The following is a 24,638-nucleotide window of genomic DNA, read 5'->3' as shown; positions in this document are numbered from 1 at the left end:
AGCAATTACTAACACATCATTCTGCTCTTATTTTTATCAACAGTGACTGTAGGTGTCTGATATTTCATTCTATTTACTTATAATTTATACTCTATTTCCTCCCATTAGAATATAAGTTCCATTAGAACAGAGGTGTGTATGTTTTGCTTGCTACTGTTTGACCAGTAGCCGTAACTTGTTCCAGACCATAGTAAAAGAAACTGAGTGACTATTTGTGGAATGAATGTGAGAAGACCATGCCTCTTTTTCCTGAGATGACATTTGGCCAGAGTGGAGTTGGGAGGGATGTGGGTGGTTTGAAATCTCATTCTCATTCTTTGTTATAGGTAAGCCTACATAGCAAGTCAGCTTTCATTATGGGGATGTCACTCATATCCCTCTATTGATCCCACACTTCCTTGTCCAAAATAATTTACCCCAAATCCATTCTTTGCTCTCCATTACCTCTGCTTCCTCCTAATCCAAGCCTCCTTCCTCTCTTTCCCATCAGTTCTGATAGTCTCCTTGTATTCTCCACACAGCAGCCAACATGATATTTAGAAAAACATAGGATAGTATGTCCCTGTCCTGTTTTAAACCACCCAAGGTTTCCTATTATACTTAAAATAAAATCAAGCTCCTCATCATAGCCTTTGAGGCCATATGTGATCTGGCCCCTGCCTTTTTCTTTATGACTGTGGGCCCCCAACTCTCTCCCTTGCTAACTAAGCTCGGCCATATTGCCCTGCTCCCTTTTATGTTAACATAGCAAGCTCATTGCTGCCTGAGGTCCCTTTTACTTACTATTTCCTCTGTCTGGAGGATCCTCTTCCCTGGTTTTTGCCTGGCTGATGATCTCACAGTCTTTGAGTCTAGAGCTTCCCTGACCATCCCATTTATGGCCACTTAATTTTTCATTATCATATTGTCCTATATTATTTTCTTCATTGTTCTTATAGCCAACTGAAGTTATCTTATTTACTGACATTTTTTTTTGACTATCTTATTCCCTACCATCTCTCCAGCATCTAAAACAATATGTGACACACAATAGATGCTCATTACTCATTTGTGGAATACATAAGTGAACGAATGAAATGGAGAAATTCTCAATCTCTCATACCTTAGCTGCTCTAAATGTCATTTATTTGGGATGAGTCCTTATTTATTCTTTCTTTACTTAAGAAAGAAATAGAGTAAGCTTAAAATCCATAATTTTTCCCCTTGCCTATACTCTCTCCTTATAGAACTATTACCAGCTTCTTTTAATTAAAATAATTTAACATATATTAGTCTCTTATGGGTGCCAGACAATATGCTCGATTCTCTCATTTATTACACCAACCCTCTGCTTTAGATCCTATTATATAATCCATACTTTATACATCTGAAGTTTGGGATATTTCAATCAGTTCTTCAAGGCCACAAAACCAACCAAGATTCCATTTTAATTTCTCAAGTGAACCTCGGGAACCAAGGAAGCAGGTGGGATAAGGAAGAATTTGGGATCACTGTTACTCCCCCCAGCCCACACCAAACAATCCTTCTGGCTATCAGTGATGGTAGAATGGGGGGGAGGGGGAGGGGAGGAAGGAGGGAGGGAGGGAGAGAGAGAAAGAAATTCATATCTTGATGACCAGAGAAAACTTTGATAGCAAACTCTGAACTCAGCTAATTTAGCATCATCCCCAGAAGGAAGGACAAACCAAAGTCAGATCATTGACTGTGAATATCTTCTTCTCCTATTAGAACAACTCTCTAATTAGTGGATTCTCAAGGCTTTGAGTTCAAGAAAATCAGAAAGGCTGACTTTACTCGGTCAATTAATCTCGGGGCTTAGCTTGACCAATTCAACCTGTTATCCAAAAAACAAAACTACATGTGAAGTAGAACCTCATTTACATACCACCAAGGAGTGGTGTACAGTTTGAAGTAGAAGAGACTAGGAGGAGAGAAAAATAGCTAAGGAAAATCTTAGGAAGACAGAAGACCACATGGACCCAGAGCCTGTCTTTATGCAACCTCAAACGTCTTGGTGAAAACTGATGGAAAAGGAGTTTAGATGTCAAGAAAATTGGCTAAAATTTTAATTTTCTATCTGGTTATTTGGCATCATGAAGACAGAATTGTGCTGAAGTACTCTGTAAAGTGTCTTCAAAAACTGTTGCTTCTGTTCCACAAACTTTCTTAGAATTTTATTTTTCTATATTAATATCTTGGGGTATAAAATATGTTTTTTTTAGTATATGGATAATCAACCTTGATGTAAAATCCATTAAATACAGTCACACAATCATATCATTAGGAAGGCTGTTTTTTGAATCAGTACTGATTTAGTGATGGCTTACTTTGTGTCTAGCTGGCAAATTGAGGGTGTGATATTACGTGCTGTAAAGAGGTATTGAGACTGGCAAATTCTTACGCTCCTGTGCCACTTAGGATTTCATTCCTAGTTCCTCAGGCTGGGTTTTTGGTGCAGATAAGAGTTTTATATTGGGTGGTGTGTGTGTGCATGTGTGTGTAGGGTGAGAGAGGAAGAGTTGTGTGCCAGGGGAAGTGTACACGTGTGCTATCTGGAGAACAGCCCAGCAAACCACCAGTCCCCTAGGAGCAGTATGAGGAGAGATGAGTCAGGCCAGGAATAGCATTTCCTGACTGCCCACTCACTGGCACATTGCCAGAAGGTTTTATTTTCTTCTTTAGGTTCTAATCTTCAGATTCGTATGAAAAGATGATATTGCCGAAGCTGGTGATGAGACGCTTTTTATAATAATTAGTATGATTGATTACAAGACTCTAACCTCCTGAGGGCAGGGACCAGGTCTGTTTTATTCACCATTGTACACCAATATCCTGGCATGAAGTCACGACCTAATGAGTATTTGCTGAAAGAATAAATGAATAATAAAGGAATGTAATATTTTGTATTTATTGGGTCAGATCCTCTCAGCGAATCATTGCTCTCCTGGGTCACCGAGAAGCTGTCAACTCTGACTGCATTAAATATATGGGATGTTTTTAGAAGCAAGGCCCTCTGACCCATTAGCAACCCACTCCCTAGTATTTTTTTGGGGGGGGGGTATGTAGATATCAATTCAATCAACAAGCTGTTACTGAGCTCTCCTGTTGGAATACTGTTAGGGGAACTGGGGATGGTACACTGAACAACGCAAACAAGTCTTTGGTCTCTTAGAGATTCCCTTCTTGTAGGTTAAGCATGATAATAAATACAGGGATAATATGACTGGTGGTAATAAATGCCATGAAAAAGCAAGGAAAGGAGAAAAGGAACGATGGATGAACACGGTTGATATAGTGTAGCCCCAACCATCTCCCCTGAGGAAAGCATCACCCAGGGTCTGGAATCAACTTAATGGGGATTTCACGAGTCCCACCGCTATTAAGTTACACTGGAAACTATTCAAGGGTTTCAATGGTGCCCAAGTCTTTCAGATGTTGGGAAATTATTTTCCACTTGATTGTTCAGAAATCTATTCAATGAGTGACTGGTGGGGTGAAAAGAATGGCAAAAGTGATCAAGAAAGTGCACTTCCAGAGGATATGATGGAGGGATTACCACAGCCAACATGCTTTGAGCACTTGCCCTGTGTTGGTAAGCACTGTATGTCCATTACCTTAATTTATTACCAAAAGATTCCCATGCAACAGGCACTATTCTTATCCCCCTTTGATGGCAAACAAGGCACAGAAATATTAAGTGAGCTGCTGGCAGTCACTCAGCTAGTGGATGGAAAAGTCCAGTTGGAACCAGGCAGTCTGACTCCAAGGCTATATCATTAAGTCATTCCCTTGTAGAGTTAAGCACACTGTCTCTAGAATCCAAAACTTTTAAACTACTAGTATACACTGTTTCTTTGAAAAGTATAGTGAATTATAGGACTTAAATATTTGAGAGGATTATTTTTAAACAAAGCTACCAAGTCTACCACAAAAGGATACAATATTCCACCAAGACCCACAATTTATTTCAGCCTCCAGGTCTTTGTACTTGTAGGTCCCTCTGCCTGGAATGTTCTTCCCTGGGCCCTTTGCACGGCTGGCTCTTTCATCTCAGTCAAGCCTCAGCTCAAACGTTATTTCTCTCTGCCCACACTGTTCCCATCAGGACACCATTCCTTAGTCAATCACTACGCCACTGATCCTATTTTTATTTTCATCCCAGCCCTGATCACTATTTGAATGTTCCTGGTTATTGATGTGTACGTGTGGTTACCTGTTTCCCCAACCAGAATGCAAGCACCACGAGGTCAGGGGCAGAAGCTGCTTTGTTTCCTTCCTGAAATTTCTCTGGAGGCTGAACCCTGCCTGGTCCCTCACAGAGGCTTTAAAAACATGTGAATGAATTCATGCTCTCCCTGGGTTCTTCAGCCTCACCTCCCAGAGGGCTTTCCTTCTACAGAAGATCATGCTACTGGCAGCGTCTGCCCACCGTTCTGTGCAGAATTAGAGCACCAGATGGAAAAGGAGAGATCTGCACCAGAGGCCTGAGAAATACTGGCCAATAGGCACCCAAACGAGCTGTGAATGTTCTGAGGGCTGCCAAGGAGACGAGATAGGAAGCTTATTTGCCAGCAGACCAATTTGGAGGGTATTTCTATAGTTAGGTAATATGCAAGGTCATCATTTAAATGTTATCTCAATCTCCTTATTTTGATCTTGTTTTGTTTTGGCTCCCATCTTATTTGGGATCTGATGCCTTTAATGGTTTATCACCTATCTCCCCCGCCAGAACTGAAGGCCATGAGAGCAGGGATCCATCTCTCTGTATACCCCTAGATACTCAGTGTCTAGAACCATGATAAACACATAATAAACACATTGTAGGTGCACAAGAAATATTGAATAAATGGACCAATAAATGAGCCAACACTCAGTTGTGTCTGTGGAGAAAGGCAGGTGGAAGACCACGATAGAGCGAATGTATATTGAGTCCCTGCTAAGTCCAAGACACTGTTCCAGCTGCCTGGAACCTACCTTATTTCAGTTATTTACCCTGTTAAGTTAGAAGCTTTGGGAGCCCAGGTTTTTTTATTTTTATTTTTTAATCTTAATTTCAATTTTAATTTTTTAAACATCTTTATTGGAGTATAATTGCTTTACAATGTTGTGTTAGTTTCTGCAGTATAACAAAGTGAATCAGCTATACGTATAGATATATACCCATATCCCCTCCCTCTTGTATCTCCCTCCCACACTCGCTATCCCACCCCTCTAGGTGGTCACAAAGCACCGAGCTGATTTCCCTGTGCTATGTGGCTGCTTCCCACTAGCTATCTATTTTACATTTGGTAGTGTATATATGTCCATGCCATTCTCTCACTTTGTCACAGCTTACCCCTCCCCCTCCCCCAAGTCCTCAAGTCCATTCTCCATATCTGCGTCTTTATTCCTGTCCTGCGCCTAGGTTCATCAGAACCTGTATTTTTTTTGTAGATTCCATATAAATGTGTTAGTATACAGTTTTTATTTTTCTCTTTCTGACTTACTTCACTCTGTATGACAGACTCTAGGTCCATCCACCTCACTACAAATAACTCAGTTTCCTTTCTTTTTATGGATGAGTAATATTCCATTGTATATATGTGCCACATCTTCTTTATCCATTCATCTGTTGATGGACACTTAGGTTGCTTCTGTGTCCTGGCTATTGTAAATAGAGCTGCAATGAACATTGTGGTACATGACTTTTTTTGAATTATGGTTTTCTAAGGGTATATGCCCAGTAGTGGGATTGCTGAGTCATATGGTAGTTCAATTTATTTTTTTAAGGAACCTCCAGACTGTTCTCCATAGTGTCTGTATAAATTCACACTGCCAACAGGCAAGAGGGTTCCCTTTTCTCCACACCCTCTCCAGCATTTATTGTTTGTAGATTTTTTCATGATGGTCATTCTGACTGGTGTGATGTGATACCTCATTGTAGTTTTGATTTGCATTTCTCTAATGACTAGTGATGTTGAGCATCTTTCCATGTGTTTGTTGGCAATCTGTATATCTTCATTGGAGAAATGTCTATTTAGGTCTTCTGCCCATTTTTGGATTGGGTTGTTTGTTTTTTTGATATTGAGCTGCATGAGCTGTTTGTATATTTTGGAGATTAATCCTCTGTTTATTTTTGTTTTTATTTCCATTTCTCTAGGAGGTGGGTCAAAAAGGATCTTGCTGTGATTTATGTCAAAGGGTGTTCTGCCTATGTTTTCCTCTAAGAGTTTTATAGTGTCTGGCCTTACATTTAGGTCTTTAATCCGTTTTGAGTTTATTTTTGTATACAGTGTTAGGGGGTGTTCAAATTTCATTCTTTTACATGTAGCTGTCCAGTTTTCCCAGCACCACTTATTGAAGAGGCTGTCTGTTCTCCATTGTATATTCTTGCCTCCTTTACCAAAGATAAGGTGACCATATGTGCGTGGGTTTATCTCTGAGCTTTCTATGCTGTTCTATTGATCTATATTTCTATTAAGGAGCTAAAATATATAGAGTGGAAGATGCCTTTATTCTTTCACATTGTAAAACTGGGTCTTGCTGGGGAAGTGGTTCTATAAAATGAAGGTTGGGTATCCCTGGGAGCCTCAAACTTTAATCAATTCACTGAGGTCTGTGCTGTATCAAAAAAATAATTTTGTACGATGCCCAGAACATGTCTGAGGATCAATAGAAAATTGTAACTAAAGCCTTGGCCACTGCTTCACACAGAGGATCGTTTCCATTTATCATCTCAGTTTGACTTTATCTGAATGGGAGCCAAAAATACAATTTCCAAACAGAAGATTGGAAATGAGTACAAATGAAGTGAATTTGGAGGAGGCTGTTCCCAGCATGTACAACCAACTTCGCTTGGGTGAGTGAGACGGGGAAGAGGAAAATGCAAGTTGGCACAGCGGTATGTCTGAGATGGGAGTAGGAGACATTGGAAGAGAATTGGTTCAGGCAATATTTGACTGCCCCATAGTCCCAGCCCTGAGCTCTACACAGTCAAGTTCAGCCCATCACTTAGTGGCACTGAAGAGGCACAGTGTGGAGAAACACATCTTCCATACCCTGGTCCTGAGCAACCTTATTAGGTACCCAATGGGGGGAAGATAGCACTTATGAGAGTATTCTTGAAAGCTTAATACCAGATAATACTCTTTTCAGCTGATTCTGTGTGTAAATAGGGCCAATTTCAAAGAAAAATTAGCTTCCTTTTAAAAACTATCAAGTAATAGCCCCATTCATTATACATACCTCGCTCAGCCACTGAAAAGTACCTCAAAGCTGGTTCTCTCCTGAGGGCTTATCAAGGCACAAGTCTGCTGTGTGAAAGGAAGGAAACTCTTTACAGGGTATCCTGGAGGGCTTTCTCCGTGGACTTCCATATAGAGTCTCTACTCAGATCAGCCTGTCATTCTAACATATCCACAGGATTGTTAGGAACTGTCAAACCACTTTCAAAGGGGGCACTGAGGCCAAAACAGTGCAGTGAAGCCACAGGCTGGGTGTCAGTCCCAGCTCTGACACTAACTAGCTGTGTGCTTTTAGATGGTTCAATTCATCTCTCTGCCACGTGGGGGGTAGGGCTCTGAACACAGCTGCCCTGTCTCCTCCAGCTCTAGCTATCCATCTGGTTTGACACAGATTGCCAGGACCAAGGTGGTATCCTGCGTCACTCACAGGCGGCAGCAGCCATTCGGAAAACGGCTCTGTGTGCTCAGGCAGTGGAGGAAATGAATGTTGACCCTTTGCTTCCGAGCTCCCCTCTAAGACCCATCGTTGGCACATCTGCAGTCATGCAATCTCCGACTGAGATTTAGAATCAGGGTGCTTACAAGCAGGGCACCTAACCCCCTTCTCTTGAGCAGCATCCCTCCCTGAGGCTAAATCTAGAGTTCCTGCATCTTGGGCTAGATACGGAGGGAGGAAGGAAACCATGTGACATTCAGTGGCGTTGCCTACATCGTCTATACTCTGTTATCCTAGGACAGTGTTTCTTGAATTATTGCACTTGAGGTTTCTTCCTCAACAGGTTTTGGAGTGCAGATTAGAAGTGGGGGTTCTTGGGCTCCACTCTGGCTCTACTGATTCAGAATTTCAGCAGAGAGTGTGTGAGCCCCCAGATCTGCATTTTAAACTAAGCACTCTAGTTAATCTTACGTATGCTAGCATTTGGGAACCACTGTGTTAGTGGAAGGGAGGCCAAAATCTCGCGGGTCACTCCACTTGCCTGTACTTGTTGCCAGCCGAGATGATTTGTCATTTGTTTCCCACCACCATTTATCATCACCTATGTGCCAGGTCCAGTGGGGAGCAAAGGCTCAAAGTGCCTGCTCTCATAGAGCTTATGGTCTAGTGAGAGGAAACGACGATAAACAGACGCCAACATCTAACACCTGAAGCAGTGAGCAAATCTACGGAGTAAAACCAAGGTTGAGTGCGGGGAGGCGCGTCCTTTCAGAGATGGTAGGCAGGAAGGACTATCTGAAGGATGACGTTTGTGCAAAGGCTTAAAAGAAGTGAGGGAGAGAATAGTGGGGTTGGGCGAAGAACATCACAGTAAGAGGGAACAGCAATCTTAAGCCTGTACACGGCATGTGAACCATCCTCGTGCACATGGAGAATTGTCTTGATGGTTCTGAGAAATAGATTTCAGCTCAACTTAAAGATGGACGCATGGTCAGCACTCTTCTGAAGTTAAATGGGCAGCTTGGGCAGGAAGCAAGCTTTTCATAGCTATGTTGTCAGGAACATAGCTGTGAGGGGGTTCATGGACCCTGCGAATGTCCCTGAATCAGAGGTCTTCTCCCAAACGGAAATTCTGTGATTCTTTCCAATGGGATGAAAACAAGTGGTCTGTAACTAAATTGTGTTGCCTTTAGGCAGGGCTGGAACACACAGTGATACACTCCATGATAGCCAACATCATGCCTTTGTGGTTAATGGTACCTACTTGGCTCCTGCAGGATGTTACATTTGGGGTTCCCACCGCAAGCTTAGACATTCTATCATCTGTGTTAGAGGACCATGAAAGAATGAATTTATAATTAAGTTAGGATGTGGCTTCCTAACCTTTGCTCCTAAGACTTTTGGCCAACAGTCCCCTGAGAGGGCCACCTTGCTGTTTATATATAAACATACGCAGCTGAGCATATGTACTGTTCCTTCCAGAGGCTTGGATATAGCAGCTATTTTGTTGAATAACATGATATAAAAACATTCTTAGTGGTTCTGTCCTAAGACAGCCTTTCTCTTCCTTCTAAATATCGTGCTTTGCAAGTGCTGTGTCTGGAAGAGGAAACACACTCTATTTTTCAATGCCTGGAATGTTTACTTCCTCTTCAAAACACAGCCTGCTGTGTTCCTGACATTGCTCATTTAGAATACAATTTCTTTGTCTGGATGTCAAGCCAATGGCCAGGTTTCCGTGTTCATAAGACTGTTTTAATAAGACACACATGCAACTTGAGGAATTTGGGGCGTACATAGAACCACCTACAAGTCTACTGCACTACAACAATAAGGGCTGCTTCAAGCAAAGCAGCCATGTATCTCTGTTTTGAGTGGCCAACTCCTTAAAATATGTCCACCCCCTCTTAGCCTCTCTAATCTATTCTCACAGCAGTCAGAACAGTCTTCTCATGCTACAAATATGGCCAGGCTTCTTTCCCCAAGTTCATACCCTTCCATAATTTCCAGTTGGTCTTTGGATCAAGACCAAACTCCGTCATTCACAACACAGAACATGCAGGGTCACAGCACTCGTAGCCTCAGTCTCCTCCAAACTCCTTCTTGGTCTCTGTGCTCCAGCCACACTGGCCTTCCTTCAGGACCTCACATTCACCATGTCCCTCTGGTAACAAGACCTTGAAAACATGCTCCCCCCTCCGCAGGGAAGATTCTCTCTCTTATTCTGCCTAGTTAAATTTTACTCATCCTTCAGATCTCAGCTCAAGTGACACTTCTTCAGGGAAAGTGTCCTGGTCTTCCTGTGCATTACAAACCCCTGTTAGACCTTGCCCTGGTTCCATGTCCTCTCCATTGCAGCATTTGCCACAGTTTATATTCATTTGATTAGTTTATTTGTCTTCCATCAGGGCATGAACCACATTTATTTTTACCACCAGTGAACCCATTTCCCAGCCAATATTTGACATATAACAGATATATTCTTTAAGTGTTTGTATTCTTAAATAAATGAAAAAATAAATTAATGATGTCTCTTGAAAGGAGGTTCCCTGACTAATGAATTTGCTCCTAACATTTTCAGGTAAGTGACATTCCCACGTATCAACAATAGGATTCCGATAGGGCTTTCAGGCACACCTTTGAATTTATTTGTCTCCCATTTGCTTTCCCTACTAACTGTGCTATTGCAGACACTTGTGGAGACAAAGGCCCTGGTCATCTTGGCCCATCTTTTCTCCCAGCTCAATCTGCCAGTGAAGAAACAATGACTCAGAAAACTAACAGGCCAGACTCTAACAACAGTGATGATTTCACCGCCAGTGATTTATCTATTAGATTTATAAAATTGAGTCAAAATGAAGGAATTGTCCTGGGGCACAAGTACCAAAGACAAATAATGAATTCAGAAACACAAATCAGAACAACACTGACAACTGTACATTACAGGCAAGCACCAGAAAAGGTGATACAGGTTGAAAGAATCAACCAGCCTGGTGTTACCACTGGTGAGACCTGGACAAACATTCTGTCACAGCAAGTACAGGGAACGTCCATTAGGTGGCTACCAGGCACATGCTGCTCGATATCGTTAATCCTTACAAGAAACATGAAAAGGCAACATTATTTACTTCCATTTCACAGTTGAGAAAACAGACACTCAGAGGATAAATAACTTGAAGTCTCGTTAGGAACTCTGGTTTATCAGATTACAAAGCCAAAGTCTTTTCCAACTAAATATCTCATCTCACCAGTCCTCCATCAGTATCTTCACCTGGCCAGGCTTCTTTCCTGGCAGAATTGTTGTGATAATTATCTCCATGTGATAATAATACACGCAGAGTGCCTGGAGCCCGGTTGGCTTTTATTTAAACATTATGTGCTGTCCTTCCTATTTCTTACCCACTGTCAAATTCCTTATGGATTTTTATTAGAAACTCCTGAAAATGGGGTTACCGTTCCCCGTGAGGTGATTTTATATGTGGAGACTCAAGAGGGGGACCGACTTCACAAAGCACCTCTCATTTAATTTCACACCAGCACCACCAGGTTTTATTATATTGCCGTTTGAGGGCTTCCCTGGTGGCGCAGTGGTTGAGAGTCCGCCTGCCGACGCAGGGGACACGGGTTTGTGCCCCGGTCCGGGAGGCACAGCAGGATTAGCCATTTTCACAAGAGACACCAATGTCAGAAGAGAACTAGAGCCTAGTCCAGACGACTGACCCAGGATTTTTTCCGTCACCACATCATACGAAAGCGCACAAGGCAGGAGTCGATTTCAGGGGCTTCCACTAATACGAATCATATTAATGATAACAACAGCTAACTCTTAAATTGCACGGGTACCACACTACTCATTTTGTATGGATTATCACGTTTACTCACCAAAGCAACTCTTTGGTATGTGCAACATTTTCATCCTCCTTTTTATAGATGTCAAAACTAAAGCCCCCCCCAGACTGAATAACTTTCTCTATATTAGGCAGATGGTTTAGCCAATACTTGAATAAAACATCTTGAAGCAAACTCATAGATACCATGAAGCCGACAAACGCACAGTAGAGGCCCACTGAATGTTTAAGAGGATGACACTGACCTTGAATCTTCCCAGGACAGCCACTTCTCTGCCAGACATCTTGACCAAAAGCAACCTCTTCTCAGCGGCAGGATTTTAGTCCGTCATTTTTCAAAGGGATCCACAAGTGATCAACCTCTTTCTCCCAGGGCTCCTCCCTTGAGCTCTGAAGACGTTCCTCAGTCATGGCTGTTGTTTCACAGACTCAGCTTCTGACCTCTGACTGCTCCTAAGATTCATCTGGGGGAAATTTAAAAACCAGGATTCCTGGGGCCGACTTCCAGAGAGTCTGGGGCGGAGACAGCCCCATGCCTTTGCCACAGCTGATTCTCATGCACGGCCAGGGCTAAAACCTACTGTTAGGGTTGTGTGCCTATGCCTTCCTCTCTCCTTTAGTTTCTTAAAATAGGGATGAATCTTTTCAGTTTCCACGTGCTGAGAACAGTGCCTGAATATTGTGGGCAGTGGTATGGGGCAGCTAAGAGCCTGGTTGCTGGAGGTCAGGCAGTCTGGGTGCAAACCCTGATCTACCGCATATTAGCTGTGTGGTTTTGAGTAAGTTACTATGTAATTCGATGCCTTGTTCCCTCATCTGTAAACTGAGAATACGCACCAATACTTGTGATGTTTTTGTGAGATTTATGTGAGGTAGGAACTATAAAGTATTTAAGGTAGAGTCTGGCACATAACAAACCCACAAACAATGCTAGCTATGTAGATAGGCAACAAAGTCAATCCACATGGAATCTTAATGCCTATATGTGACAGCTGCGGAAATGCAGTGTGGGATGCAAAAAATAATAACATTAAGTCCAGTTCACTGAATATCCACAGGCATCATGCAAGGTGTTTACCAACATTATTTTTTCACCTTCATGATAATACTTGGACGTGTTATTATTAGAGAAGGAAATATACCAGTTAAGTAACTGAAGGTCACGCAGCTGGTAATTATCAGTTCTGAGATTGGAACTCAGGTTCATCTGATTTCAGAGCTCACTCTTTCCACCTTATCGCTAAGACTTCATATAAATGCATTCATTCAATCAATAAGTATCTATGCTATGCTCACCATGTGCTAGAAACTCTTCTAAGTACTGGAGACACAGAAATGAACAAAACAGAGAATGCCTTTGCTTTCATGTAGCTTATATTCTATAGCATGACAAGACTGGTGACAAATAAGTAAATGGATATATAACATGTCAGGTAAAGGTAAGTGCTATGGAGTAAAAATAAAGCAGGGTAAAGGTAACTGTATACGTGTGTGTGAGAGAGAGAGATTTTTTTTTTCCATCTGGCTACATCGTAACCTTTTTTTCTTTTTTATTGAAGTATAATTTATGTACAGTATGTTACAGGTGCACAATATATTGATTCACAATTTTTAAAGGTTATACTCCATTTATAGGTATTATAAAATATTGGCTATATTCCTGTATTGTACAGTATATCCTTGTACATTATTTTATTTTTTATTTTTCTATTTATATCTTTTTGTAGCTTATTTATATATAGTAGTTTGTACCTACCCCTATATTGCCCCTCTCGCCTTCTCTCTCCCTACTGGTAACCACTAGTTTGTTCTCTCTATCTGTGAGTCTGTTTCTTTTTTGTTATGTTCATTAGTTTGTTGTATTTTTTAGATTCCACATTTCACTTAGTATAATACCCTCCAAGTCCATTCATGTTGTTGCAGATAGCAAGATTTCATTCCTTTTTATGGCTTAGTATTCAATTATGTGTATATGTACCACATCTTCTTTATCCACTTATCTGTTGATGGACACTTAGATTGCTTCCATAGCTTGGCAATTGTAAATAGTGCTGCTGTGAACACTGGGGTGAGGCATTTTATTTTAGATAGGAAGGCCAGGAAAGGCCTCTGATAAAGAAACATTTGAGTGATGGATGTGATAAGATGTGATTGGATTCTGGATAATTTTTAGGAGTCTAAGCCCAAGAGGATTTATTGTAGAATTAGAAGGATGTGAGAGATAGAAGGAAATCAAAGACAACTCCAAGGTTTTTGGCTTGAGCAATTAGGTTCTCATTTACTGAGCTGGAGAAAAACGCTGGACCAACAGGTTTTTCTTGAGAGGAAATCAGTAGCTCTGTTTTGAAATCTCTGTTGGACGTCCAAGTGGAAATGTTGGGTAGGCAGTTAGATGTACAAGTCTGCATTTTAGGGAGAGGTTGAAGCTAGAGATATAAACTGAATAGATGATACTTAAGAGCATGAGATCACCTAGGAGTAAGCATAGATTAAGGAGAAGACTGAGCCCTGGGCTCCAATATTTACAGGTTGGGAAGATGATAAGGAACAAGCAGGGGAGTCTGAGAAGGACTAGCCGTGAGGGAGAGGGAAACAGAGAGAAAGTATGGGCCTTGAGGCCAAGACAAGAAACCCTCTCAAGAAGGAAGCACTGGGCTTCCCTGGTGGCGCAGTGGATGAGAGTCTGCCTGCCGATGCAGGAGACATGGGTTCATGCCCCGGTACGGGAAGATCCCACATGCCGCGGGGCAGCTGGGCCCGTGAGCCATGGCCGCTGAGCCTGCGCGTCCGGAGCCTGTGCTCCGCAATGGGACAGACCACAACAGTGAGAGGCCTGCGTACCGCAAAAAAAAAAAAAAAAAAAAAAAGAAGGAAGCACTGATCATCTGTGCCTACACTGCTAAGAGCTGTAGTAGCAGGGACCTGGCAAAGGATATTGGATTCATCAATGAGGTGGCCACCGGTGACTCTCACAAGAGCCATTTTGGTGGAGGGATGGAAAGAGCAGCCTGGAGGAAAAGACAGGGTGACTGTGTATAGAGGACCCTTTCAAGGCATTTTTTTGAAAAGGGGAGCAGGGAATGAGGCAGCAACTGGAGGGGGATACAGGATCAGGACATGACTACCTAAAGTGAGATGATTTACAGTATGTTTGTGGACCGCCACAAAAGATCCTGTGGAGAGGAAAGACTTGGTGATAGCAGAGGGAGAGGGGCCGAGTGCAGGAGTGAGGGGCTTGAGGAGGGGTCCGAGGTGGGATCCAGCTCACAGCGGGGAGGGCTGGCTGGCTCGCTGGCCTTAGATGAAAGCAGGGACAGTTCACCTATTGTATGTAAAAATGGAAAGCAAATTTTAAATGTAAAGCAGTGTCAAACAATGTAAGATTCTGTCTCACTTAATCCTTACGATAACCCCTTCAGGTGATGTAATAAAATTTTGTTACAGAGAATCATAATGTGCATTTGGGAAAGACTTTCAACGTAGGTGTGTATTTGTAACAATGAGAAAATGAGTAGTCAGGGAACACTGCGGGTAGAAGTATATTTGGACGCGGGCCCAAAGTGGGTTGGTTCTAAATACGTGAAAGAGACTGCGAAGAGAAAGCCAAAAACATGAAATATAAGAATTCCATAAATACATAAAAAGGCACAAAATAGAGCAACACCCTTTCATAGCCATGAACCTTGGAACCGAACTACATGGATTCTAATCCTAGCCCTTGCACTTAACAGCTGTGTGACCTTGGACAAGTTACCTAACTTCTCTGTGTTCTGGTTTCCTCATGTTTAACACATGAGGACGGTAACAGTACCTACCTCATAGGATTGTTGTGAGGAATACGCAGACGCACCTGTACCTTTATCCATGTACACACACAGTGGAATTGTGCCTAGCAAATGGAAAACACTGCAAGGTTTACTTCTAAAAGTAAAGAGCTAGAAAAATGTGTATTTTTTTCCTCTGTGTGTGTGTGGAGACTTCCAGCAGCTCTACTTTTGGGTGTCATTGGAAGATATTTTGCTTAAGAAAGTTTCCTCCTCTTAAAGGAACATTGTTGAAAGAAGACAGGTAAGTGTATTCATTCACTCTGCAGTTCAGCCCTTCATTTAAGAAGAATTTCTTGAGCATCTACTCAGTCAAGCTCTGTACAAACCAGGTTTCAGAGACTTAAGATGAAGAGGGTAGGATCCCCGTGCCCAAGCTGCTCTGGGCCACCAGGAGACAGACATGGACATAGACTGTTTCAGTGTAAACCTGAAGGCTATTCTCACGCTGATCCTCAGAAGGAAATGTGCGATGTAGGGGCAAGAGCACTGAGTTGTGATTTAGACTGTTTGGACTTGAGTCTTGGCTCTGCCACTTTCCTAACCATGGCTCTGGGCAAGCTGGTGTGTGTCAGTTTCCTCATCTATAACGTGCAGAAAACGGTGTCGGACGCAAGAGGCTGTGTGAGGGGCCAGTGCCTTCAGCACATAGCCAGTGATCCACAGGCTTTGTGGTGCTACGACTGCTCCTCTCTCATTTCTTCTTCTCACTGTTACTGTGGTTTACGTGACTCATAATAACACCTCCATCTTTGGAGTTGTTGAGGAAGTCTTTCTAGAAAGACTTGACTGAAACTGAGTTTTAAAGGATGAACAGGGTTTGCAGCATGGAACCATGACCAGACAACTCAGGAACGGGATATGGCATGTGGCAAAGCACATTACCCTTTAGGAAAAGAAAGTACCTCTGCTCATTTGTAAGATAACCCCAATAAAGGCCCTCCCGTGTCAGGTGCCAAATTAGGTCCATCGGAGAACATTAGGCAAGGTTCCTCATACCTCACTGGTCTCTCATTCCTGTGGGTCTCCCCATCCCCTCTGTCCTGACTAGAATGGTTCCTTTTTGACTGTGATTGGGATTTTGTTCCTCTAGTCCTGAAGCCATTTTGCTGAATGAATCCTTTCCTGTCAGGGGGATGGAGTTATGTACGCACTTAATGAGGTCCACAGAGAAGGGAATACAGTCGTTGTCTTCTCAAAACCCTATTTCTGCATCAGCATTATTTAGCTGTCCTTTTTTTCTGGTTGTGTCTTCTTATTTCAGGTTAAAGTAGAGCATGGTAATAAAAGCAGATCCCTCCAGCACGGTCACCAAAAGCTCCCCAACCCACAATATTTAAAACAACTAGCATTCACATAAGAGTTACATATTGGTGATTAACCCTACGTACAATGTGTTGCTATATATAATGCACTTAGATAATGCCTTAGATGTCGTAAATACAAGTGCAGTCTGGTTATTATCATCATCATCACCACCACCCCCCTGTGTATGGCATTCTGAATGTATTTCTTTGCATGTTTTACAAATGAGGACACTTCGGCTCAGAGAGGTAAAGGAACTACCCAACATCACCCAGTTAGCATATGGTAGAGATAGGATTCGAAGCCCAGGATCTTCCTGTGTTGAGAAAACAAAGTGAAGGCAAGGCTGAGAGGACAATGCTAGTCTTCTCAGTAGGACGGTTCCATCCCCGTAGCAGCCCAGGAATTGCTAAAGCTCTTAGGATTGTTCTATAATGACTCTTCAGGGGAGGATGTGGGTCATTTGGATTTATTTGATTTTCACAGGGACAGACACAAGTTATCCATTCTTGACTTTTTCAATGCAATAAAATAGGAAGTTCCCAGCCATAACTTTTCCAGAATAGACTACAGAGGGACATGATTGCTAACAATATAAAAACACAAACCCAGATTCATTCTGACATCTTTTTCTCCACAAACTCTAACTAAGCGTAACAAGTTTCTAGTGACACTGTGATGTGCTTGAGGAAACCACTTGGTTGCTTTAGACAGTATAGTAAATAACAGAGACTTGAATATCTAATAAAGCGCATAGCGTGTGGGACTCACACATGATGGCGTCTTTCATGTAGCAAGATTTATGAAGAACTTTAATTATCGCATTTAATTCTTAACGTCCTGGGAGTAGGTCTTTTCATTTCTATTTTAGAGATGAAGTTGGGCATAGAGCAATTAAGGGACTTGGCCCTGGCCGCTTGGTATTTAACTCCTGCCTTTACTACTGTGCCCCTGCACCTCATCCCTGATTTTAATGTTTGCCAGATGCTATCTTCCTGGAACATTGTCTTCAATAGGTTTACAACAAATTCAGAGACAAGCCTCCCCACTCCCACCCCTAAATCTGATGATAGCTGGTGATTCAGAGATTGTTTGCTTTGACATGAATAAAATGGGGTTTCCGTTTTGATGGAATAAATCAGTTAAATTTGATTAAAAACACAGTTCAAGAAAGTTCTTGTGTTGGTGGTGTTTCGTCTGTATTAGGTAGGGTCTTTGATTCATATACAAAACAGCAACTGAATAGACCAAGTGTTTGGGTTCTCAAAGTTTTAGCTGGGAGGGGATGTCAGGGGACCAATCAGAAACGACTGAGGCAGCTTCCTATATGAGTTTAAGTCTTTGCATTTGGAAAGTTCCTCTGGAAATTTCTATCCATGTTACTCCTTATTTCTCCCCAACACATGTAGGGACTGGCTAAGTTTCTCTCTATGAGGGAAGAAAGATTTCTCAATGGGCCACCTCCTTTAGCCCCTAATAAAATTTTAAAGAAAATATCCAATTTTTAAAAAATCTATGAAATATCACCGTCTATAGAAAATACTATCCTCAGTTTCAATTCAAGGGTGATTCCAAACTTCTACTCCCTTTTCTTGGGGGGTACTGATTAAAAAGCACCTTGTGGTATAATACATGCTTCTCTCATTTTATATACACAGCCCCCAGTCCCAGGCTCCTCCTGTGAGGATGAGAAACGAGGGTGGGTTTTCAGAACAGGCTGTTCACCAGCTCAGTTCTGGAAGAGTGTGTCTGGACCTGAGGCGGAGTTGTCGTTCCTCACCATCCTTAGCCCTCTTCCATCGAGGACCGCTTGTAGGACAGCCCCTAAGGCTGAAAAACAGCCAGCTAGTGGCTTTTCCTGAAATTGCTCTTTTCCAAGGATGTGTCAGGTCAAAATAAACAGGCAAATCACACATAGAAGATGCACGTCCAGCTAGTCACTCTAGGAACATTGAAACCTGCTGTGCCTAGTTGAAAGGGAATTGCCAGAATGTTTACAAGGCACACACACGTGCACACAGAAACTCCCCCCTCATGTGTGCATATCATGCTAGGTTAGAGGGCAGCAGAGGAGGTGCCTTAAAGGACCAGGAACCGGGGAACTGTTCATACAAGACTCAGCTCACCCTCGCCTTAAGGTATCAACTTAGGACCCCACAAACCACATTTCCAGCAAGCACTGAAATTCAGCTGCGATCTTCCTGTCCTGCACGCCAAGTACAGACCGAGCAAATCAATCCAACAACAAACGCTCCACAGTCATACAGTAATAAGCTCACTCTATTTTGCTAATTGCTTTCTTGGGCATACACCAAGTTATTAAAAGGACAGTGACAAAACAGAGAGCTTGGATAAATGTATGTGGCAGTATCTACAGCAATTTTTTCCCCCTTTAACGTTAGTTCCAGTTACTTGTTTGCATGTGAAGGAGAACAAGGGAAATTGGCAAAATATTTCTAAATTATTTTCTACTCAGTTGTATCAGTTCTGAGATCATCTTTGCAATATTATCCTGCGCTTCAGAAAATACTTTCCTTGGAGAAGACAGACTGATTTTAGAAGCAGATCTAAGTCTGTGAGATACAAGCTTTTGCCGGGCACGACAGTCATCTAGTAGCTACAGAAGGCAGTATCAGCAGAGCCTGTGGGAAGTCAGACACCAGCCCACTTTTTCCCACCCACCCAGATGCTCTCCCTCTCTGGTCTGTACCTTCTGTGTGGCAGCTGGAAGAGAGGATGGTATTCGGAGGTCTGAAGATGTAAGGCAGGTAACGAGAGAAGCATTTCATCTTCCAAAAAAAAAGGAAAAAGAAAAAAAATCTAAATAAAAAACCAGTCTCCTGAATCCATAAGGATTCTCTCGGCCCTTAAAGCTGACTACATCACCCACATGTTTATGGAGGCTCGCTCCCAGGGCTGCAAAGCTGGGGAGCCCAAGGAATAACTGGAGATGGGTCCCATTTTGCCATCAGCGCCAGGAAGCACTGCCTTACATTTCTGCATGCAGCTCAAACTCAGAAGCCCCCAAGCAAGCCGGGATATAGCCTCTTCATTGGCTGCAGCTCCTCCGAGCAGGATTTGCTGAGTAAGTCAGTCTTGCCTGTAAACACACGCTGAAATGCCCTGCCTGAAACCTCTCCCTTTTCCCGTGTGGTCAGTTTCTTTTAGCAATCGAAATCCAGCAGGATATGGGAGTCGTGAGGATAAGTGACCATCTCTTATTTAGCTGAAAGATCAGATGAAACAAAGACAGCATAGTGTTCCGCCCTGGAGAGAGATGGCTGTTAAAAGAGCCACCCGTAATGCCATGGGTCTCAGGAATATTAAAGTACAGTGCAATGAAATGGGTCTCTGTCCTTGCTTAATCTAGATTGAGTTCTATTTTTTTAATATGAAGCCCAAACAATAGGACCATTTATCACTTAGGTGAAGCCAAAAGCTGGGTTGAGTAGTCGGTGACAGAGGGCTAACACAGACAGATCCTGTGCTCCACTACGGCTGTTTTTTCCTGCCAGCACTCACACCGGCTGTTTTTTCCTGCCAGCACTCACACCGAGGCAATAACTTGGTTCTGAGTTATTTGCTGTACGAATTTAAAGCCACAGCACAAGAATAGAGACTAAACCCAAGTGAACTGGCCCTTCACCAAGCCGTGCACCCTGATGGCATATGACGATATGTAACGAGTAAGTTGATGCAAGGATTATACAACTTTACCAAAACTCTCACTGAGGTTGCAAATGAGAGGGCAGGGGAGAGCGGAAGAGGAAGAGGGAGAGGGAGAGGGAGAGGGAGAGGGAGAGGGGGAGGGGGAGGGAGGGGGGAGGGAGAGGGGGAGAGGGGGAGGGGGGAGGGAGGGAGGGAGGAAGGGAGGGAGGGAGGGAGGAAGGGAGGGAGGGAGGGAGGGAGGGAGGGAGGGAGGGAGGGAGGGAGAGAGAGAGAGAGAGAATGAGGATATTAAAGGAAAGGACCAATTGCCAAATATAAACTATTTGGATTGGGGAATTGGTTTGGTTATGACCCAGGAAATAGTAATAACTTCGGAAACCTTACCACTGGAAGGTGAGCACAAGGCACCAGTTGGAGATTTATAAGTTCTGTCAAACACACTAGTGAATATGATAAAGAGAAATAGATGAATGTTTTTGTGCCGCATTCAGAGGCACGAGGAAATGATTTAAATGGTCCTCAAAGGAAAACCAGTATTCCCCTGAGTGAAATTTTTTAAAATAAGGTTTAATATAAAAGTGTGCCTTGAAATCTGATAGAATAATTTTTGAGCCTTTATGGGCTCTCCTCTTTACAAAACTACTTAACTTAGCATTGGAGAAATGTGTTGGTCCGCCCACAAGAGCAAAGACTTAGAGCCATAAGTAATTATAGTGTCAGTGCAGGCCAGGATGTGAATCCACTCTTCCATCAACATGCTCTCTCCCTGATTTTTGGATCATTGCAACATGATGACAAACTACTGGTGGGGACAGGACATTTTAGCCCTTTGATAGTCATACAACCCTTCACTTCCTTAGACCCAGAGACCTGGCAAGGTTGGGCCATCCCAAGTAAGTTGCTGTTTAAACAATGCCTAAAAGGTCTGGATTGGTTGTGTGAATAATCTCAAAATCACAACAGAAGAGCAAATCCAGAGGCATCTTCCTGAGAGATACAGAACTTCTAATCCCTGATCGGTAATGAGTCAAAATGGAAGGAGTGTGGGCTTTGGGGTGTGACACAGTGTGAATCCCAGTGCGTTCACTCATTAGTTGGGTAGATATAAACACAACTTTAACACCCGTGAGACTTCGTTTCTGCATCTATAAAATGGGAACAAGGTTTTCCTCTTGTATTCTTGAATGAAGGGAGATAGCGTACGATGCGCCTGGTACGTTGTAGACGCTTGGTAAACTGTCACTGCCAATGCTGTTCTTACTGTCGTTGTTAGCCTTCTCTGAGCTTCTATGGCCGCATACCAACCTCAGAGTAGTGCAAGAGCGGGTGTGGTTAAGAGGGTGGTGCTGCCATTAGACAGCTAATGTTGAAGCCTACCTTTGATATTGACTTACTGTGTGATCTTGGGCAACTGACTCAACATCTCTAAGCCTCATTACAGATCTAATAAGGATAATAATAGAATCTTACATGATATCATGAGGGCAAGATAGGATGGCTTAGATGAAAGGTTAAACACAGTGCCATTAAAATGCCTGATTTAGTGCCAGGCCTATGGACCCTATCTACCCATCTGCAGAATGGGCAAGGGACAGGAAGGACAAATTGGAAATCTCCTTGGACAGGTGATTGCCATGCAGATGGTTTGTTCTGCTCTACTTGAACTGTTCAACGGGCTTTCACATCCTTTTTTTCTCTTTGATTCTGAACAATCCCATTTTACAGAAGACAAAACTGGCTGAGAGGATGTAATAATTTATCCAAAGTCAAACAGCTCCCTGAGGAAATCTAGGGTTTTTACACCAGAATCACTTGATGAGCTTGTAGAGAATGCAGATTTCACAGCCCTGAAGCCTATTGATTCAGACTCTCTGGGGACAGACAAGGAATCTGAGTATTTAACAATCCACATGATTCTTTAAAGTTTAAGAACCTCTGGAGTAAGGTATTTCATTTCACGCTTTGGCTTGAAGGGTCAGGGTAACAAAGTTTTTTAAACACCCTTCTTGTAGATCATTTGTCTCACCACGTTTGTCCAACAATTGGTTGCTACCTTAAGTTATATCAGGCATTAGACCGAGTGATGGGGATACAGGATATAAGATACCATCCCTGCTCTAATGCAGTACATTATTACAAGGACTAATAAACTATTATAATACAGCATTAGAGGGGTGACAGCAGGAAGAGGTTCTGAAAAGATTCTTTGGGATTATAGAGTCCCAAAAGCTCAATGTTAAAGAGCCATGCTTCTACTCAAGGTCATTCAGGATCACCCAGGGTCACTCAGGATCACCCAGTGCCACCCAGGGTAACCTAGAGTCACCCCAGATCACCTAGGGCCACCCAGGGTCACCCAAGGCCACCCAAGATCACCCGGTGTCAGGCAGTTTTGGTCAACCTGCTACGTTCGCCTTTACATTCTAAGTGTCTGGTCCACTGGTAAAGGACGGATTGGCCTCCATCTCTGAGGTTTTGTCCAAGTGTGTGGTCTGCAATCCAGTAAGAGAAATAATAATAATATGGTATTTGCCCAGTTGAAAAAAAAAAGTAGCCATGCTTTTGCATTAGGTATTAATTATAAAAAGTTCCTATTAAAAGGCAATTATCTTACTGAAGCCTAGCAAATAAAGAGCAGTCATTTACTCCATAAGTGGAACTAGACTCTGATATGCCTAATGTCATCACAGATAAGAGCAGGGCTACCAGGAGAGGATGGAATCTTTCTCAGGGGAGGGGAGGCTCCAAGGCAGTGGCAGAGGTGCCTGGAGGGAGGGCCCAAGAGCAGAAAGAGAAAGAGAAATGAGAAGCCTAGGAGGAGGGAAAGATAAAGGTGACCCATTTTAGGTGCCATGCGAGAAGGGCCTGGAGTCTGGCCCAGAGACAAGAAACACCCCAGATGACTTCCACATGCCAGGTTCCGACATCAAATGGCAAAAAAAAAAAAAAAGTAATTAATTGGGAGATTGTTGAGTGCTGTACTGTGGACCAGGCTGTTCCAAGCTTTCTTTAGACTGACCTCTTGGGAGATCAGAAGCAATCACTTTTGTCCTGCAAAGTCCCAGCCTGACGGAGCCTTTGCCTTGGGGCCAGTGAACTTGGGGCCTCCCAGCAGCCCATTCCCATTGGTCCCATTTACGTTGCCTTCTCTCACTGAAGCCCAACTCTTATGGGAAAGTTACCCTGATCATTCTGTTTTAACATGTTTTTACAACCTTCTTTGGGGAAATATCATCATCACAGTCTTTCATTTTGCTAAGAAGTAAACTAAATTCCAGGGGGGAACAATTAGGTTATTTAAGATAAGTCAGGCTGAGACTGCCCAGGTTTTCACTCTCAGGTCAAAACAGAGCAAATTCTTATTCATTCTTCAAATCTTAGATAGAATGTCACATCATCAGAGAGAGGTTTCTTAATGCCTCAGACAGGGTCAGATCCATCTGCTACAGACTCTCAAATACCATCCTCCCCTTTTAAAACACTCATTTATTATTGATTATATTTGTTGAGCATCTGTGTATGCCAGGATGCTAAGGAGTCAATAGTAAACAAGGCAGATAAAATACCTGCCCTCTCCTTCAGGTATAATTATCGCTCCTAACATACAGGGCTGTGATGAGGATTAAATAAGGTAACTTATGAAAGTGATTAGAATTCTACATGGCACAAAGTAAATGCTATTCAATTACTTTGATCACTGCTATAAAGTGTCTATCTCCCTTGCCAGCCTCTAAGTGGGAGGAGGGTAGGACTTTGACTTTTCTCTCCTGAATCCTAAGTGTGAGGCTCACTGCCTGACACATAATAGGAATTCAATAAATATGTGCCGGACTGAATTGGGCTGAACTGAACAAGGGGAATTCTGACATAATTGTCATCAATTTCCCCACACTCTCCAGTCAGTGTGTGAAACTCACAATTTGGTACTTTCTGATCTGCAAGGAAAAGTAACCTCTTTTTTTTAGTTCATTCATCCATTGATACAAGATAATATTTTTAGCAGCTTTTAAATTCTAGGCACGCTTCTAGATGTTGGCGATACAGCAGTAAATAATATATTAAGGTTTAGCTCACTGAGTTTACATTTTAGAAGAAGGAGATAGACAATAAACAAGTAAATATTATATCAACAAGGTTATTTCAGATGGTGAAAAAACGAATAGTGATCCAGCAATTCCACTTCTAGGTACTCATCCAAAGAAAATGAAACCACTAACTCAAAAAGACATATGCACCCCCATGTTCACTGCGGCATTATTTACCATAGCCAAGATGTGGAAACAACCTAAGTGTCCACCAATGGATGAATGGATAAAGAAGATACGTTTTGTGT

The 24,638-nt window shown here is 42.6% G+C and overlaps 1 protein-coding gene and 1 long non-coding RNA gene across 5 annotated transcripts in view; one reads left to right on the top strand and one right to left on the bottom strand.

Annotated features, from left to right (window-relative positions):
- PPP2R2B (protein phosphatase 2 regulatory subunit Bbeta) overlaps window positions 1-24,638 on the bottom strand; it is a 456,145-nt gene that overhangs the window by 411,920 nt on the left and 19,587 nt on the right. Inside the window, exon 1 of one of the 4 annotated variants that reach the window (XM_004280391.3) lies at window positions 19,347-19,487. The exons of 2 other annotated variants lie outside the window; for them this stretch is intronic. In XM_004280391.3, the coding sequence (XP_004280439.1) occupies window positions 19,347-19,420 (74 nt within the window). In that variant the 5' untranslated portion in view covers window positions 19,421-19,487. Of the gene's footprint in view, window positions 1-19,346; window positions 19,488-24,638 lie in introns of those variants that run through there. One more of the 4 variants, XM_004280393.3, reaches the window with a different exon arrangement.
- LOC117196812 (uncharacterized) overlaps window positions 19,593-24,638 on the top strand; it is a 35,871-nt gene continuing 30,825 nt past the window's right edge. The window contains exon 1 of the long non-coding RNA XR_004477198.2: window positions 19,593-19,721. This is a non-coding gene — a long non-coding RNA (uncharacterized LOC117196812). The remainder of the gene's footprint in view (window positions 19,722-24,638) is intronic.

The sequence above is a fragment of the Orcinus orca genome, chromosome 3, assembly GCF_937001465.1.
Source record: "Orcinus orca chromosome 3, mOrcOrc1.1, whole genome shotgun sequence".
In the NCBI taxonomy this organism is placed as follows: Eukaryota; Metazoa; Chordata; class Mammalia; order Artiodactyla; family Delphinidae; genus Orcinus; species Orcinus orca.
Note: the sequence above shows the minus strand (reverse complement) of the source record. Positions and strands in the feature narration are given on the sequence as shown.